Source organism: Glandiceps talaboti, chromosome 20 (genome assembly GCF_964340395.1).
Source record: "Glandiceps talaboti chromosome 20, keGlaTala1.1, whole genome shotgun sequence".
NCBI classification, from domain to species: Eukaryota; Metazoa; Hemichordata; class Enteropneusta; family Spengelidae; genus Glandiceps; species Glandiceps talaboti.
This window is the reverse complement of record NC_135568.1, coordinates 3,919,932-3,937,702: the sequence shown is the minus strand read 5'-3', so window position 1 is coordinate 3,937,702 and position 17,771 is coordinate 3,919,932. Positions and strand designations below refer to the sequence as shown.

At 35.9% G+C, this 17,771-nt stretch overlaps 2 protein-coding genes across 2 annotated transcripts; both read left to right on the top strand.

Annotated features, from left to right (window-relative positions):
- Nucleotides 1-1,047: 1,047 nt before the first annotated feature.
- LOC144450977 (E3 ubiquitin-protein ligase TRIM45-like) lies at nt 1,048-3,207 on the top strand. The gene has a single exon (XM_078141736.1). It carries the CDS (start codon nt 1,048-1,050, stop codon nt 3,205-3,207), a length of 2,160 nt encoding a protein of 719 aa, XP_077997862.1.
- A 2,630-nt stretch (nt 3,208-5,837) lies between these two features.
- Nucleotides 5,838-7,997, top strand: LOC144450976 (E3 ubiquitin-protein ligase TRIM45-like). Its single transcript, XM_078141735.1, has one exon. The coding sequence runs from the start codon at nt 5,838-5,840 to the stop codon at nt 7,995-7,997; it is 2,160 nt and encodes a 719-aa protein (XP_077997861.1).
- Nucleotides 7,998-17,771: the final 9,774 nt, after the last annotated feature.

Genomic DNA, 17,771 nt, shown 5'->3' with positions numbered 1-17,771 from the left:
ACTCCAAATCTGTACTTCACAATTATTTGTTTACTTTTCTGCCTAAATAATTTATACTTTTTTTTCTGTGAGAAATGAATTTGTATTTCAACTCTGTGGTATTACTCTGGTAATCGAGCAATTGGTTTCCTAAGATAGACACAAAATAAAACTATTGTGGCAACATGTTGATACAGCAGTGATAAGGTATTGGATGGACATTGGTTTAATTATAGTCTCAGTAGGGAGGTGTCGACAGAGTTCCATGAACTTGTGGTGTACTAGCTGTTTTGGTACTTCCAATGTTTACACTATCTTTGATCACAGGGTAATTAGAATCGCACAACAGAGGAACCACTATCATCCACTTGTGTAATCTACCATATTGAAGAACAGATTTAGTTTGTGTCTATCCTAGTAAACTAAAGGCTTGACTACCAGTGTCGTATATGAACACAGTTTGAAGACTGTAAAGTGTGACATTATCTATGTCCTATGTCAGATAATGGTACTGCTATAATCTATACAAATGATATTTACTCTGTAGATTATGTGTGCATTACTTACAACATAAAGGAACACATGCCAACATGAGACACTAAATTTATCTAAATGTTTAACACTTAATGTATTTCTGGTGATTTATTACATCACCCTATTGTGGTGAGTATAAGTTATCTATAATTCCAATGCCAGATAGATACACCCAAAAATTATCTCATAGAATCATTAATTTTGTTTGTTTGACTATTATGGGATAGATTTTACTACTGGTGATGATCAAACATGTTTCAGTAAGGAATATAAAATTACAATTATGACAGAAAACGTTCAATTGTCCTGAGTTTCAGATACATTGAACTATTTTTTTAACTATATAAACTCAAACCAAGCTTTACAATAAATCTGATACACTTCCTCACAACAAAGTAATGCAGACCAAACTTTATGACCTCTTTACTTTTTTTTATGACTTTGACCAAAGAAATGCATTGTTCTCTTATATATATATATTTCTACAGTGTACTACTCCCACCTATAGGTACACAGTGTTTACTTGATTATACCATGGCTGCAGCTGCTAGTAGCGTAGTCGATAAAGTTGGGGATGATTTTCTAGAATGTGCTATCTGTTTGGAGCAGTACACAAACCCTAAAATTATATCATGTTTTCATACATTTTGCGAAAAATGTCTACATGATCTTGTAAAGAGAAACTATGGAGTTCTACTGTGCCCAATTTGTCGAAAAAAATCTCCCCTGCCAATGGGTGGGGTTTCAAAACTCCAACGAAATTTCTACATGGACCGTCTTCTTGAGGACATCACAACAGGACCAACCAGTACTTCTACAACTGGAGGTAAGCCAAGTGTATGTGAGTTGTGTGAAGATAAAGTCATCAAGCATGTCTGTATAGAGTGTCAACAGTACTGTTGTGATACCTGTGCTAGAAGTCATAAAAAGAGCAAAGCTTCAAGCTCCCATAGAGTGTTAACAACAGATGAATACAGACAGATGAAGTCTACCAATCCCTTGGCTGTACAACCAGTGTCCTACTGTAAAGTTCATCCTACAAGTCAGATCAAATTCTACTGTGACACTTGCCAAACACCAGTCTGTTCAGATTGCACAGTTGTTAAACATCCCAGTGCTACTCATACACTCAGAGATCAGCTACAGTACACTGACCAACTTTCAGAAATGATGAAGAAACTGAAAATAAAAGCAAAGGAAGCTGAGAACAACAAAAATACTACTGAAGAATCTCTAGAAAAATTGAAGACAGAGTCTCCATGGCAACAGAGAGGAGAAAGAAGATTACAATCAGAAGATCAAACTAAAAACCTAGAATGCCAACGAGATGACTTTGAGTTCACATATGGTAACATAGTCAGTATGTGTAGTTATGTTGAAAATCTGATACAAAGTGGAAGAATTGGTCACCATCTCTCTACCAACCAGGAAACGGTTCATCATATCCAAAGTCTACTCACCATGGCAACCAAACCTCCAGTGCAACATGAGGTGATGAAACCCAAACCAAACCAAGACTCAGGTGCAAGTAGAATGCTTGGAAAAGACACCAAGACTGTCTCACCTTACAAATGTAGTGTAGAAAATGTTTCTCAGAGATTGATAGTGGGTATGACAGCCAACATTGGTGTTGACACCAGAGATTCTACTGGTAGACAAATCCACACTGATCAGAAAGTGATGGCCATTCTAAGAAAACCTGACCAGACCAAAGAAGATTTGACAGTAGAAAATACAGGAGATGGGAGACATTACATGAAAGTACACGTTGGAATGGAAGGAGACTACCATATCACTCTCACAACAGGAGATCAGCAATTACCAGGATCACCATTTAAGATTCATGTCATGAAACCAGTGGTGAAGACAATAGGCAAGAAGGGAAGTAGGGTCACAGATTGGAAACACCCTTCCGGTCTTGTAATCAACAAAGATGGACACATTGTCACAGCTGATACAGGTAATCATAGAATAAAGGTAACAGATATCCATGGGAATATCAGGAAAATCCTCACATTTACCGAAGTTGGTTCAAAGAAATTCACACCGCTTGACATTGCAATATCTGACAACAATGACTACTTCATGACTGATTATCACAATCATCAGGTTGTTGTGAGTAATAGTGATGGAAATGTCCTCAGATACTTTGGATCAACTCAACTTATAAATCCCTGTTGCATTGCTATCAGTCCTGTTGATGGTTCTGTCTACGTGAGTGACTGGGATGGTAAGGTTGGTGAAGAAACAAACAAAGATGGTCACTGTATTAGGAAATACACACAGAATGGTGACTACATCAAATCCTTTGGTAGATATGGTACAGCCTATGGACAGTTCTATGGAGTTATGTTTCTTACAATTAACAGCAAAGGAAGGGTCTTTGCTGCAGACCAAAACAACCACCGCATCCAGGTACTTACAGCAGATGGTGACTTCATGTATGTGATTGGTGAAGGTCTATTGGTATATCCCGCAGGAATAGCCATGGTCTGTGACAGATACATCTATGTTAGTACTGCATTCGATGAAGTATGGAAGTTTAACTCTGCTGGTCAATTCATATACTCCATATCAAATGATGTCCTTGGACTGAATAAACCTAGAGGTATAGCTGTTACCAATTACTCACCAAGGAGAATCGTTGTAGCTGATACTAATAACCACTGTCTGAAAGTGTTGACAGTGGAATAAGGAACCAACAACACTGACACTGAAACACTTTGCACTGAGTGAATTATTCACTCACACCCAGACCACTAAAGAACAGACTAGCAACACGGTTTTTCCTTTGGTGTGATGGTGTCACTTATTTGCTTTAGCAATAATCTTGTAATCCTTATTAGGAGCCCATTGTTTATGTATGAAGTCGCGATGTTATGTTTGATTATATAAAGTAATGCGATATTTGAACCCGAGATGCATGCAGGCCCAACCTGATATTGACAGTATGTCGGACCTCAAATCTCATGTTCCTGTGTGTGTACTTGTAGTTGTATCAGGTTACCAAAATATGTTTGTTGACGTGGATTTCGATGGTGAAATGATAGATTTTGATGACTTTGACTGGAATGAAATTTTAGGAACTGACTTTTATGACGCTGAGAACACCCTGATTGTTATCATAGTGTATATAAACACACTGACATGATATCATTAGTTCTAGGGGTTAAAGTGGCCATATGTATGAGGATTTGGTATTTATTTTGGATTTTTAATTTATAAAACAATTTTCATGACATCCAACTTGACAAATCAATGTACACAACATTTGCCAAGTCCTTGTTTGTAGTTCAATAAATTGCAAAAGCATAAAAAATGTGTAAAGTGTTTGTTACTATACGTACAATAACAAACATTTTTACACATTTGTTGGCTTGTTGCAAACAATAAAGTGGCAATCACAGATTTAGACAATATGTTGTGTCAAGTTGATTTTTCAAGTAGGAAGTGGTGATAAAAATTGTTTTATAAATTAAAAATCAAAAATAAATACCCAATCCTCATCCATAATGCTACTTTAAGAAATTACAAGATATATAATTATAGTGCAATTCTTACTATTCTGTCTTATAGAAAACATACAATGCATGTATATTAGTAGTAGTGAAGTTACAAGTTATTGGAATCTACTTTTTGAAGTGACTACAACTAGCTTTCATCCAAATCACTCACACGCTTCATATCATCAGCGTAATGATGTTATGTCGCTTGCTGATGACTCTGAGTAATTTGGACAAAAGCTACACAGTTGCTTCAAAAATTAGATTCCAATAAAAGTAATTTCACTATTATTACTATATGAAATGGAGTTATGTATCATTTTCTATTTTACTATACTATATATTGCATATAATAATTTTTTGATATATTCATATATTCATATATTCCAGAAATGATATTTCAAGCACATTGGCATGGCTTTTAAGAGTTAATACATTACAAAGGACTTGCTATGTAGAAAAATAAACCTATCATTTTCAAGTAATATACAGAAACAGTAACCAAAGCTAATAGTTAACTTATAGAAAATATCACTATATGTTTAATATGTGATGATAGATACATTATAATTTTTTATGCAAGAATTTGAATTTAAATCAATGAAATGAATATCTTGTAGCAAAACATTTGCATCACTTAACAAATTGATGTTAACCACTGCTTTTTCGTACGACAAAATATTTGTACAAGCTTCATTACTTGATCAGCTGAAACTAAAAATATATCCTAGTTTCTCATCCACTCCTTAGAAATCTGTACTTCACAGTTATTTGTTTACTTTTCTGCCTAAATAATTTATACTTTTTTTTCTATGAGAAATAGTTTTCATTGTGTTTCAACTCTGTGGTATTACTCTGGTAATTGAGCAATTGGTTTCCTGAGATAGACACAAACTAAAAATATTGTGGCAAAATGTTGATACAACGATGATAAGCCATTGAATGGACATTGGCTTAATTATAGTCTCAGTAGGGAGGTGTCAGCAGATCAAGTTTTATTGACAGAGTGCCATAAACTTACTGTTTTAGGACTTCCAATGTTTACACTGTCGATCAAAGAGAGGTAAGAATCTCACAACAGAGGAACGCTATCACGCCTACTTGTGTAATCTACCACATTAAAAAACAATAGATTTACTCTTAGTAAACTAAAGGCTTGATTACCAGAGTTGTATATGAACACAGTGTCAAGCCTGTAAAGTGTGACATTATTTATATCACGTGTCAGATAATGGTACTGCTATAATCTATACAAATGATATTTACTCTGTAGATTATGTGTGCATTACTTACAACATAAAGGAACACATGCCAACATGAGACACTAATTTTATCTAAATGTTTAACACTTTATGTATTTGTAATGATTTATTACATCATCCTATTGTGACAAGTATTTTATCTACAATTCCGATGCCACAAAGATGCACAAAAAAATGAAATGATGTCATGGATTGTTTGTCTGACTTTTATGTTATAGACTTCATACTTACTGGGTGATGGTTTAATGTGTTTCAGTAAGCAATGTAACTTATAACGCAATTTTTATATAAAAATATTATCACAGAAATTGTTATGATAGAATTTTTTGAATTGTCCTGAGTTTGAGATATATTGACCTATGACCTATGACCTCCAACCAAACTTCATAATAAATCCGATACACTTCCTCACAACAAAGTAATGCAGACCGAATTTATTACCTGTTTACTTTTTTTATGACTGTAACCAAAGAAATGCATTCTTCTCTAATATAATTTATATATCTACAGTGTATGCAGTGTACTTCTCCCACAGGTACAGAATTTACTTGACTACATCATGGCTGCTGCTGCTAGTACTGTAGTCGATGACGATTTTCTGTCATGTACTATCTGTTTGGAGCAGTACACAAACCCTAAAATTCTACCATGTTTTCATACATTTTGTGAAGAATGTCTACATAATCTTGTGAGAAGAAACAATGGTATCCTCAAGTGTCCAATATGCCGAGTGAAATCTCCTTTGCCAAATGGTGGGGTTTCAAAACTCGAACGAAACTTCTACCTGGACCGTCTTCTTGAGGACATCACAACAGGACCAACCAGTGCTTCTACAACTGGAGGTAAGCCAAGTGTATGTGAGTTGTGTGAAGATAAAGCCATCAAGCATGTCTGTATTGACTGTCAACAGTACTGCTGTGATACCTGTGCTAGAAGCCATAAAAAGAACAAAGCTTCAAGCTCCCATAGAGTGTTAACAACAGATGAATACAGACAGATGAAGTCTACCAATCCCTTGACTGTACAACCAGTGTCCTACTGTAAAGTTCACCCTACAAGTCAGACCAAATTCTACTGTGACACCTGCCAGACACCAGTCTGTTCAGATTGCACAGTACTTAAACATACCCGTTCTAAACACAGACTCAGAGATCTACAGGATGCAACTTCTGAGTACACTGACCAACTTTCAGAAATGATGAAGAAACTGAAAATAAAAGCAAAGGAAGCTGAGAAGAACAGAAATGCTGCTGAAGAATCTCTCAAAAAATTGAAGAAAGAGCTTGCAGGAAAAACAAGAGAAGAACAACGACAATCAGAACACCAAACTAAAAACCTACAATGTCAACTAGATGACCTTGAGTTCACATATAATGACATAGTCAGTATGTGTAGTTATGTTGAAACCCTGATACAAAGTGGAATGGTTGGTCACCATCTCTCTACCAGACAGGAAACAGTTCATCGTATCCAAAGTCTACTCACCATGGCAAACAAACCACCAGTGCAACATGAGGTGATGAAACCAAAACCAAAACAAGACTCAGGTGCAAGTAGAATGCTTGGAAAAGATACCAAGACTGTCTCACCTTACAAATGCAGTGTAGAAAATGCACCTGAGAGACTGGTAGTGGGTATGACTGCTAACATTGGTATTGTCACCAGAGATTCTGCTGGCAAACAAATCTACAGCAATCAGAAAGTGAAAGCTGTTCTAAGAAAACCTGACCAGACCCAAGAAGATCTGATGGTAGAAAATACAGGAGATGGTAGACATTATGTGAAAGTACATATTGGAGTGGAAGGAGATTACCATATCACTCTCGCAATAGGAGATCAGCAGTTACCAGGATCACCATTTAAGATTCATGTCATGAAAGCAGTGGTGAAGACACTAGGTAAACAAGGAAGTGGTGAAATGGACTGGAATCTTCCATATGGTCTTGTCATCAACAAAGATGGACACATTGTCACAGCTGATAAAGGTAATCATAGAGTAAAGATAACAGATATCCATGGGAATATCAAGAGAATCCTCACATTTACCGAAGTTGGTTCAAACAAATTCGCACCAAAAGACATTGCAATATCTGACAACAATGACTGCTTCATGACTGATTATTGGAATCATCAGGTTGTTGTGAGTAAAAGTGATGGAAATGTCCTCAGATGCTTTGGATCATCTCAACTGATAAATCCCCGCTGCATCGCAATCAGTCCTGTTGATGGTTCTGTCTACGTTAGTGATTGGGATGGCAAGGTTGAAGAAGAAACAAACAAAGATGGTCACTGTGTTAGGAAATACACACAGAATGGTGACTACATCAAATCCTTTGGTAGATATGGTACAGCCAATGGACAGTTCAGAGGGCCTAATTTCCTTACAATTAACAGTCAAGGAATGGTCTTTGTTGCAGATATCAACAACTCTCACATCCAGGTATTTACAGCAGATGGTGACTTCATGTATGTGATTGGTGAAGGTCTATTGAAACATCCCAGAGGGCTGGTCATAGAAAATGACAAATACATCTATGTTGTCAGCAAATACAAGGGAGTATGGAAGTTTGACACCGATGGTCAGTTCATATACTCCATATCAAATGATGTCCTTGGACTGAACAAACCTACTGGTATAACTGTTACCAATGACTCACCAAAGAGAATTGTTGTCGCTGATACCAAAAACCACTGTCTGAAAGTGTTGACAGTGGAATAATTAAGGACCCTACAACACTGACATTGAAACTGAAACACTTTGTACAAAGTGAATTATTCAGTCAAAGTCTTCATACACATGGAGAAATGCAAAAAATTGATAGCCCACTCTGAAAGCACCAGTTGAAATGTATCAACCATACGTTCAGAACTGACCTTACAATGTCCAACAGCAGCTTACAGTAGACTGGAAGACATGAGAACTTTAATAAAGAGAATCTAACTACCATGTCATGATGTAACTTCTTCAGTTCACTGCATCTTAATTTGTGTTGCCATAACAACAGAGTACTGTTGTGTTGACAGGAATCAAGACATATCATAACCAAGTAGACAGCATGCATGATGTACTTGTAAAATACACCAGTTCTATAACTTGAAATACTCAGTAACTACCCAAGAAACACTAATTAATTTTTTTATTACTAATATGGCTGAACTGTAGTATTCCAGTAAATGCTGTATTTGATGCAAACATATCTGAAAATAAAAACCTGTCATTTTCTAAAGATTACTAAACATAAAAATGCAAAGGTTACCCATTCAGTCTTATAGAAAACATATGATATATTGCACTGCAGTGAAAATACCACTAGTATGTGCACACACACACTGATGTAAGTAATGTCTGGATAACGAGACATGGACATGTCAACTGAAATGACATTTGTATTGACAAAATTTCCTAAATAATTAACATTTGAACTATAAATGAGTATTTACTAAATTTGTACAATTTATTCATAGCATTACTAGATACAGGTAAAATATCGAGGGATTGCCGAACGACTGTGCTTATCATACACATTTTATGTTCCCCAAGAACAAATTAGATAGATAAGAAACAGGCTTCCTACAGACTACTCATTACAAATATAAACAACACCACATTCTTGCCTACAAACAGGCATTGTATGTGCACACACATATCACTGGTAACTTTGAATCAATACACATGTGTCAAAATCTGAGCCTGTAATGCAATAACTTTTAATAGCTTGTTTGTTCCAAGGACGATGTGTGTGTGTCTGTGTATCAGTAGGGGTTGGTTGATGTTGTTTATATTTGTATTGAGTGGTCTGTGGGAAGCCAGTTTCTTACTATCTAAATCGTTCTTGGGGAACATAAAATGAGTATGATACGCACAGTCGTTTGGCGATCCCTCGATGTTTTAGCTGTAAGTGAATTATTTCTTACCTGGAATTGTATAGCTTCATCTTTACCTTTGATCTCAGTCTTCAGTAAAGCATTATCTCGTTCTAATTTCTCAATCTGGAATTCAACAAAACAAAGAAAACTAAAATTACAAATAAATTGTACTGCTTTCTTTCGCTGCAAAACATAAACAAGTAACAAAAATGGCAAAAAAAAAAAATACACAAAAACCCAGAATTTCTCAATGGAGATCTCATATTTAACATATATACAAGTAAACATTCTTAAAATATGATATATACCCAGGGGTGAACAAATCCACTGGTCCTGGGTCAGGGACTAGCGATTTTTTGGGGGGCGGACCACACAAATTTTACCTTGTCTGGTCTGTCGGACCAGTACCTTACTGTTAATAACTATGTTAAAAAGTCATCTGAATATACAGATTCATAGGTAAGATTTAATGTTTCATATTAGCGGGACCTTGGACCACTAATTCTTTCAGCAAGACCACTGGATTTTTTAAGGCACTGGTCCGGGAACCACCAGTTCACAAAATGATTTGTTCACCCCTGATACCTATTGTAGTATTGTGTAGAATACAAAATTGATGCAGTACATGGAAAATGTATTATTCACTTGTGACGGCTGAGATATACTATAGTACATGTATATGATATTTATATATAATCCCCCGCTATTTTGATAGAGTGCTACATCATCGAGGATAAAAGGATTCTCCTCATATCAGCCGTATCCCTCTGAGCTGATAGAAGAGGAAGCATACAGACATAGGGGAATCATGAATCTGAGATGACGTAACACACACACAAAAAATTATAGAATTTGTTTGTTTGGTTTTTTTAGATTAAAAAAAAAATAAATGAAGAGATAATATTCATATGTTAGATTATAATATACCTAGTGATAATGCTGTGCCATGATTCACTAGAATCAGTCATGTGATTGGAAAATAGAATGACTGAGATAATATTCATATGTTAGACTATGGCATGATAAATTGATATATAGTATATAGTTTTTTCATATGGTATTTGTGGGTCATGTGACTAAATCTAAGTTTTCCCCTGATTATGCTATAGTAACTACATGTAATGCAATCAAACAAAGAGGTGAATTATTACTCTAGTGAAAAAACATTTGATACGCTAAAACAGAAACAAACTCAAACTATTGTTGTCACAGACTGATTGTAATCTAAAATTTGATATTGCTATGATCACTCTCTGGGATATTCCATGTAAAGACCCCATGCAGTGTATTACAACCCATACTGCGTCATCAAGCATTTAGCTAGTGTGTGCCACACTTGTTTATCACATTCATATCAAGTGTACACTTTACTGTACATGCCTTTTCTCACATTGTCAATTTGTAAATCACCTGATGTAGAGCCAACTGATTACAGTGAATGATATCTATAACTACTGTGATTAAATTTATGATAATTTAGCTGATACGTTTACACTCATGACATTGACTATTTACTTGTTGTTTACAGATTGATTACATTTAGAGATACCATATATGATAACTAAAATAATTATACATGCAGTAAAATCACTTTAGTTGCCAATGTTACAGGTTTTCTTTGTATGGAGTTTGTGTACTGTGGAGACTTACAGTGTTTGTACTATTTTGATTACATGATAATTTATGTCATCACCATGGCAACACCATCACCTATTTGGTATTCTACTACCTTTCACATTAGTTTTAGTCCGTCTGTGTCTTAGTTTCTCAAAACTATAGCATAACCACAGACAAGGAAGTCTGTGGTGTAAGGCCAAAAAAAAAAAGAATTGTTTCTGGTCAGGGCATTTTGTCTAAAGTGGTGCAACGATGTGATTTTTTTTTTAAAATTCTCAACAAACCTGTCACTCAATCTACTATTTATGGCAGTTACGGTTCTTTTTTATTTAGTACTTTAGAGCAAGTGTGTACATGTATGTAGGGCAGATATAATTTGCTTGTTAATGATTGGCTCTGCAGTTGTCTTCACTGAAGTAGGGAGGGTTATTTTTGTTTTTCACCCTGGATCTCCAGACTACATAGGCTGGACAAAAAAACACCAACGCGAAGGTATTTAAGTGACCAGAAACAATTCTTTCTTTTTTGGTCTAACATAGTTGTATATCAGGCGACTAAATTCTGAGAAGATTTTATCATAAGGCAAAAATTAAAAAAAAGTTTGTTTCCGATAACTTGACTTCAGAAAAAAAGGGTAGGTATAGGTTAGGATTAAATTTTTTTTACATTTTATTTTTTTAAATACTTCGACCCAGAAACAAGATACTGATTGGTCACAATACTTCTGTAACAGTTGATGAGGTTTAAAAGAAGTAAATAAAGACAATTATGTTATTCAGAAGTAGATGAACACAATATGCAGACTGTAATGTAGGCTGAAAAGACATTGTTTCTCTCTGGAATGTGATTTTTAGAAAAGGTAATCAAAGATACTTTGGGAAGAAAATCTACAAGTAAATAAAAGTAAATTCTGACATAATTTTACCTTTTTATAATTTTACGAGTTATCGGAAACACACTTTTTTTTTTTTTTTTTTGCTTTAATAAAAAGAAACATTGGGAGAAAATTTATTCAACATTCTTACAATCCTATATTTCACAATTCAGTATTTTAATTTGATTATTAAATATAATTTCTAATTGAAATGTTTTGTTTTTTTATATACATTTGTAGTTCCAAACTCAGAGTGTAAATAATTTACCTACAGTGTGCCCTCTAATGATAGCCAAATTTTGTTGTTGTGAGTCAAAATGAGAAAAACTGGCTTTTCTTGTGAGTCACCACATAGTAAGAGATAGGAGAACACCAAATTTTGGTGCGTCACTAGAAACTGTTTGCGTGAGTGGCATATCAAATTGGCTTAGAGGGTACTTCAGCAAATCACTTGTCTTGCTTCAGCTGCAATTGTGCATGGTCCAATGACCACTAAAGGGCATTGTGTACTACCAGTATATCAATCCCCCTTGTACCTCTTGTATGACAATGGTGTCATTTGAATCTTGATGACTTCTTTCACTCACTATGCCATACAAGATAAATTATTTATACTCTGAGTTTGAAACTACTACAAAATATTATTCCAGGAGAAACATTTTTGCTTCTAATCGTGTAACAACTAGTTTACTTGCAATTTTGTGACATTTTCAAATTTTGTGAGTTGTCAGACTACAACATACAGTCACTGTATTATAGTTATGAATACAGTTCTCAACTGTCAATGAAGTATCAATATGCCATATTCAGGTTATCAGAGAAACAAAAGATTTCTTAGTTTGGCCACTAGGGGTGCTATTCACACACAAGCCATTATGGGACTGGAAGTGAGGGCCAGAATAGTTGAATATTGCAGCATAAAAGACAGCTGACATGAAATTACCACTTATTTTCCAAGTTGTTCTTGCTGTAATATTTTATTAGAGACCGGCACCAACAATGAAAACAAACCTAACCACTATAGAGTAATGCTCATTTATGAACACACAGTTCTTTTACTCACATTTTGTTCACACTTTCATGCATTAATTGTTATATCAATTAATTGCCATATTAATTACCATAATCAGCAGCCATGACCACAAATTTTAGCTCTCACTTTGCCAAATCTGCAGTGCCCTTTTGTGATCCTTACATGCAAAATGATCGATGTGTCAGTAACCGGAATATGGCATATTGTTTCACTCAATCAACACTGTGTTTAGGAAGTTAGGTGGGCTTTCACTGACAACTCAGAAAATTCCTAATTAAACGGTATATGGACAATTCAAACCTGTCCTCACAGGCTTCCTCAGCTCGTTGATGGTTTGTCTCATCAGGGGTGAACAAATCATTTTGTGAACTGGTGGTCCCAGGCAAGTGCCCTAATTACAGTAACGTACTGGTCCGACACTGAGACCAGACAAGGTGAAAAATCACTAGTCCCGGATCCCAGACCAGTGGATTTGTTCATCCCTGCTCATTTGATCAAACAGATAGTTCAATTCCATGGTTATGGTGTTCTGTCATCACACAACTTGATCAAAGTAAGTCAATTTAGCGAAACCACCCAGTGAGGACTGAGAGAGTTACTTTTAGTGTCTCCACTTTTGCACTTTTCAATAAATAATAAGAACCTCTATCTCCCACTTACAGTTTCTTTGACTTCTTTCATTGCTTTCTTGTGTTCACCAATCACACTTTCTTGGCGTGTTTCTTTGTCTGTTTTTTCTCCCCTCAACAGCTCCACCTGTCTCTCTAGGTGTTTAGCATTTTCTGGACAAAGGAAAAGAAAAAGAAAAAAGGAGAAAAAAATATTCACTTTTATTTCAGATATCTCAATTTAAGACATACAAAGTTGCTAGTGTAAGTTTTAAAGTATTCCTACTAAAATCCTTAGAATCAAAAACTTAGAAGTTTTGAATTTTCTTGTCAGAATCATTTATAATAGACAGTAAGATACATCGTCGTTCCATCTGTGAAAGAGGCTGACCGATGTGTGAGGGCGCCCCATCATGGCGTACCTTACAGACTACATTTATCATAATTTTAAAAAAAGGAAAAAACTTACCTTTTGTTAGCATGAGACCATTCTGCAATTTAGATATCTGCATACTGAGTTTGGTTAACTTCTCTTTGACTTGTTTGTTTTCTTTCCTCAAGTCTTGGACCATTTGCTTCAGAGCCTCATTTTCATGTTGGAGTCTCGCTTGTTCATCAGCGCCCTCTGGAGTTCAATATGGAAAGTATCATAAAACAATATAGAAAATATGAATATTACAAAATAGATGTTAAGCAAAATTTACATATTATACTTGTTCACAGCTTGCACATATTTACAATGATTACCAAAATTTGCAAAACTGGAATTTCTTTAATTAATGTTTCTTACTAAGTAAATTATAAATATTTACATGCAGCGCTGGTAACCCAAGTTTGGTCAAAATCTAGTTAGTCCAGGTCCTATCATAACCTGTATGCAAAACATATGTTCATGCTCCCTCCCTCTCTCCCTCTGTTCCCACCCACCCACCTCTGTCTCCGCATGTCTGTCTCTCTCTCTCTCTCTCTCTCTCTCTCTCTCTCTCTCTCTCTCTCTCTCTCTCTCTCTCTCTCTCTCTCTCTCTCTCTCTCTCTCTCTCTCTCTCTCTCTCTCTCTCTCTCTCTCTCTCTCTCTCTCTCTCTCTCCCTCCCTCCCTCCCTCCCTCCCTCCCTCCCTCCCTCCCTCCCTCCCTCCCTCCCTCCCTCCCTCCCTCCCTCCCTCCCTCCCTCCATCCCTCCGTCCCTCCCTCCCCCTCCTCCCTCCCTCCCTCCCTTCCCTCCCTCCCTCTCTCTCTAACTAAATTCTCCTCACCATCTTCTTCTTCACCAATATCTGGAGTTGGAGGAACTGATACAGTACTAGGTCTCTTCCACATACCACCATCTTCCAATGCATCAATGTACTCTTGGAGTTCTTTCTTCTTTTGTTCCAACTCTTCCTGAAATACCAAAAAATTGATGTCTTCATTTCAGATTAATTCTAACTCTTGAGTCTCCTGGCATCAAAATCAACAAGGTCAAGGTCAAGGTCAAAGACAGAAATCAACGACTGATGGAGACTCATGGTAGTGTAAAATTCAGAGCTAGGGTCAGAAACCATAATTTCACAAGAATTAAATTTACACTGAAATCAGTAATAGACAATTTTGCCACCATATTTTAATCATACTAATAATACTCTTTATTTGTCCACATAAATGCTGAAATTTGTTGAAAGGCCACCACAGGAGCAATGCCCTACCATAGTGCCAAAGAAGCAGGAGGAAACTGGACTACCCGGGGAAAACTAGTCTAGTTCCTATACGGTATCATTACGATTTACACTTCAACACTTAGAGACCACGTTGGCATCCAGACTAGAGGAAAACCTGCATTGTTCAGCAGGGTCAAACTGAGCATCACCCTTCTTATATACAGACCTGGTTAACTTTTAATCAAACCCAGCCAACACTTGGCAGGTTCACAGGTTATTTTAATTGATGTAAGAAAATCAAATTAATATGTTTATTTCACTATATATTTCTCTAATGGAAAAGTATTCCATATTATCCTATTGAAATAATGACCACTGTAAACATTTATCAACACACCTGACACCCCCCCCCCCCCCCATGTCAAATTCCAACCCATCAATTGATTTTGATTCTACAGTAACTTCTCAATGTAACCTACCACCCCCCACCACCCAAGTCAAATTCCAACCGGTCAACTGATTTTGATTCTACAGTAACTTCTCAATGTAACCTACCACCCCCTTCCCTCCCCTCCAGTCAACTTCCAACCTGTCAAATGATTATCCTACATTAACTTCTCAATACAACCTACCACTCTTTGTTTCATACGATTCATTCTCATATCATAATCATCAAGGCTCATTTTCATACGATCTCTTTCATTCTGTAAGCGTTCATTGGCCTTAGACAACTGGTTAATTTTCAGTTGACAATCCAACATTTCCTGACCAAACTGAGCGGCTTCCTTGTTTCTTCTTTCGATAGCAATACAGATAAAGTTGAACTGCTTCTGGGCATTCTTGGCAGCTGACCAAAGATAAAGGAAAAGGGTTATTTGAAAATCATATCACAGATATATGCAAATGATTGTTGCAAATAACATCACAGATATGCAAATAATGATGTATTACTACATTTTTGGCAGCTGTCCAAAAATGAAGGAAAAGTATTTGTTGAAAATGACGTCATGTATGTTTGATAAAAATCTGACGTAGGAATATGGCATTCAATAACTCAATATAGTATTTGATGACAGTTTAAATAACTGTTATAGTTATGTATACGTAAAGCTGAATTGTGTCGATATCAACACACAGAAAATATTACCATGACTCTTATTGTCAACTCTGTAGTTTTGATGTTCACATGTTTGCGTTAAAACTTTGAATGCTAGACTTATATTTGCGGTTCTGTTTAAACCCTTATTATTATTATTTTTGTTAATAATCAGCACATCAAATGCTTTTATTCTTATTTCTCTAAGACTTACTATTTTTGATGTTAGCATTCCTAGCTGTCTTCACCATTTCATTCAAAGCTTGTTTTACATCTTGAGATGCAGCTTTCCAGTTGTCAGCGTCTCCTAGCAACTGAGATTCTGCAAATATGGTTGAAATCGTACATATATCATTCAGATAAACAGAACCCAAACACGTCCGTGCTTTGAAAGATGAATTAGCATAGTTAGAAGGTAGGAAATGACATGAATAATTTATTCATTCCATTGGGTTCAAATGTTCCAGACAAATATAAATTCCTCCTCCTTCAACCTTAGTTTAGTTAAGGTTACAAGTGGTTGTAATGCCATGGTATATGAACAGACCCTGGACTGAGGTGAGTCCCACATAAAATGTATCACATATTAGGCAAAAAAAAAAAAGAATTGTTTCTGGTCAGTGCACACATCACTTAAATACCCACGTCAGTATTTTTTTTTCATGTTTGTCCAGCCCATGCAGTCTGCAGATCTGTGGGGAAACACAAAAATAACCCTCCCTACTTCAGTGAAGATAACTGCAGAGCCAATCTTGAACAGGCAAATGACATCTGCCCCACATACATATACTTGCTCTAAAGTACTAAATAAAAAGAACAGTAACTGTCATAAATAGTAGACTGAATGACAGGTTTGTTGAGAATTTTTTTTTAAATGCATCATCACACCATTTTAGACAAACTCTCCTGACCAGAAACAATTGTTTTTTCCTTTGGCTTATATTGATGTCTTTCCACAAAGCTATACAGGTAAATACAATGTAAGCAGTTTAATAGCCTAGAGACTTGCCAAGGCTATCTGACACAACATAGGGACTTTTCTGTTCAGGAAATAAATGACAGTGTCAGACCAAATAACCAGGTCTTTGACCTATCTGGTCACCAAAACAGTATAAATGTTTCTTGAAAATATAATATAAATATTTGTTGTTTTATCAGAGGTATATAGTAATGAAGACTTCATTTGTTACCATCTTTGACCTCTTCTCCATCAGATATTGATTTCTGTCTTTGACCTTGTCGCCTTGATGCTAGGAGACTTAGTAACTTATAGGGTGAATCTGATGTTGCTGCAGCACTGAAAAATACAATTGTATAGTGTACAAAGTTAGAAAGTATTATGCACACATATCACACACACACACACACACACACACACACACACACACACACACACACACACACATACACACACTCACTCACTCACTCACAGACACATGCATGTACACACACATACAAATGATAAATATACACATGCATGTACATATACATACTAGCTGTTACATACACATGCGCACACATGTACATATACATAATATATACACACACATAAATTACACACATATGCACGTACACACACATACCTACCTACATACATACACACACATACATACATACATACATACATACATACATACATACACACACACATACATACATACATACATACATACATACATACATACATACATACATACATACATACATACATACACATGATAAATACATACACTTCATGCATGTACAATGTACATGTACATACATA